Raw genomic sequence first — 2,500 nt, 5'->3', positions numbered from 1 at the left:
AAAATTCCAACTGAAGAACAATTGCAGGAATTCAAAGAAAAAGCTCTTCTCTACTTAAACGACATCAAAACTCGACTGGAGGAGATCATGGCAACGACAACATTTCAGTTCATATTCTCAGGAAGCGCAGTCGAGAGATTTGGGATCACGCAGGTCGTGATGCCGGAGAAAGAAACGAAGTTCCACTTTGATGCCTTATTCACCGACCTGGACGTTATGTTTTGCTCTATGGCAGATCAAGCTTCTTGGTCTGGGTTAGGGAACATTCTCATTGAGCCTCGTTTTACTGAGAGGGAAGAATTTACTGGTTATGTAAATCTGAAGTCACTTACACCAGGCCACCAAGGAATGTGTATTAGTCCAAAAGTAATCAGAGAACAAGTTAAAGAGGCCCTTAACGGCACTCGTGTAATCAATTTTCCCGGTATCCCATGCTGTTGTGGAAATATTGACCACACTGAACGTATTAAAATCGTCTCCAAAGGCCCAGCGATGAAGCTCCATTTTGGGGGGCTTTTGGAGGCGGACATCACTCTTTGTATCCAGTGTCCTGAGTGGCCAACCATGTGTGACTGGGCTTCGCGACCGAGATACTGGCCTAGTGTATTTGAAGCACAGAGGATAATGTCATTTGGATGTCACCTGGTTGCCAAGTCAGCACCAAAAGACAAGGATCAAACAAGCTGGAGATTGTCGTTCTCCTTGGCAGAAGTTGAGCTGTCTAAACTCGTTCCAGATACTGCAAGGAAATGTTTCTTGGCTTTGAAAATCATTTTAAAAGACCACCTTCAGCCGGTAGTGCCTGGAATAACTTCCTACCACATGAAAACTATATTCTTTAATACCCTAGAGAAAGTGCCAGTGGGATTCTGGGTTGAGAACAACGTGGAAGAATGCTTCCTAACTTTGCTAGCTGAGGTTCGCGATGCTCTCATTTCCATGAATTGTCCCCATCACTGGTTCAGCTTCGTCAACCTGTTTGATATCGAGGCCAACGAGTTACAACGTCTAGCCAAGAAAGTGCAAAGAATCATGCAGCATCCGGCCCCATTCATTTTAGACGACGGCTGTTGCTGCCTCTCACCGTGCTGTGCACGCGTGCCCCACAACAACCTCACTCATCGAAGCAGTGACGAGTTTCGTGCCGAGTATGACGAGGTCACTTTATCCGCCGAAGGACACGTGATCGCAGATCCCGGCAATCACAGCCATCAGTTACCTGTGTCCCAGTCTCCAAGTTCCGAGGATCATCTTGACTCCCGCTCATATTCAAGCGGAATTCACAGCCAAGTAGCAACTTCGGCCCCTCAGCAACTGGTGGTATCCCTACCTCCAATTCAAAATGCTTCACAAGAACCCAATTTCTCTGCAGATGAAAGTGAGGCCGGTTCGTTGGGAGACGCTCCGCCATTGGTAGTTATTCTTCCTCCTGTGCAGGATGCTTAGCTTGTTTTTACCAGCACAGCAAGACAACCTAATGCTGCACGCTTTTTATAATATTTTTTTTAACCCCGCACTTGCACCAGCACCAATATTCTTCATGTGATGGGTAAACCTTTCAACTATTTTTCTTTGTTATCTTCTGCGCGCATTGATTTGATGCTGATATTGATGTAGACTGTAGGAGTTTTCAATGACGGGCACGTTTAACCTCCTCCCTTTTAAGGGCGGGGTGCAAAATTCAGGTCGTTGGTAAAATAAATTTCGGATTCTTTGAAGATTTGAGCTTAACAGGAAATTAATATGAGTTAATTTACAAGCGAAATTTAAGACAGTTAACCATTAACTAAACATGTCAAATAATTCTGGTTATGAATAAATGTTGCAAAGAAATGTTATTTGACAATAGAGTTGCCTTAGCAACGGCTCAAAATAATCCCTCAACCCATCTTCTGTTTTCCTAAAATAACTTTTAATTCGATGCTTGCAGACAATAAGTCTTTTGTGTAAAATTGCATATTATATCATTTTTTCGCAGTGACGTTCTAAATAATGGTAAGTGTAGGCAGAAGCCTGTCTTGTAAAGTAGCCCAATGCAGTCAGGTCAAGTAGGCATCTCATACATTTTAGTCTCACGAAGTTTACCCACAGCTCTTCAAACGGTTAGTTTTCCTATTTTACATCGGTTTCCGCGATCGGTTGTGCTTCCGGTCCGCTCAATAGCCCACATGTTGGTTCACTCATGCATCTCTCTACGACGACGGAGAATAATGCTTATAAATAGATGTTTATTCGTATTCAAGTGATTAAAATTGCCTTCTGCTAAGATGGAATCACAATTCTACCCCTCTTAAGCTTAAGGTAAGTTGTGAAAAATAACATCATTCCAAGAAATTTGATTGCAAAAGAAGGAAGTGTTTTTTCGATATCCAAAGTTTTAATTGGTCGTATTAGCTCAATCAGCTAGTGGAATCATTAATGTGTTTGCCTTTTGGTGCACCATCGAGGGTCGAGGGTTTTACGTCGAGGGTCGAAGGCAACATGTCGAGAGTTCCAAAAA

The 2,500-nt window shown here is 43.0% G+C and overlaps 1 protein-coding gene across 3 annotated transcripts in view; it reads left to right on the top strand.

The window, feature by feature from the left end:
* LOC137979942 (uncharacterized) overlaps positions 1-2,500 on the top strand; it is a 12,437-nt gene that overhangs the window by 9,616 nt on the left and 321 nt on the right. For all 3 annotated transcript variants that reach the window (XM_068827260.1, XM_068827259.1, XM_068827258.1), the window contains one exon: positions 1-2,500. This exon is cut by the window's left edge and continues 96 nt beyond it; it is cut by the window's right edge and continues 321 nt beyond it. In XM_068827260.1, the coding sequence (XP_068683361.1) occupies positions 1-1,446 (1,446 nt within the window). In that variant the 3' untranslated portion in view covers positions 1,447-2,500.

The sequence above is a fragment of the Montipora foliosa genome, chromosome 12 (genome assembly GCF_036669935.1).
Source record: "Montipora foliosa isolate CH-2021 chromosome 12, ASM3666993v2, whole genome shotgun sequence".
Taxonomy (NCBI): Eukaryota; Metazoa; Cnidaria; class Anthozoa; order Scleractinia; family Acroporidae; genus Montipora; species Montipora foliosa.
The sequence above is the reverse complement of the archived record's forward strand: the minus strand, read 5'-3'. Positions and strand labels throughout refer to the sequence as shown.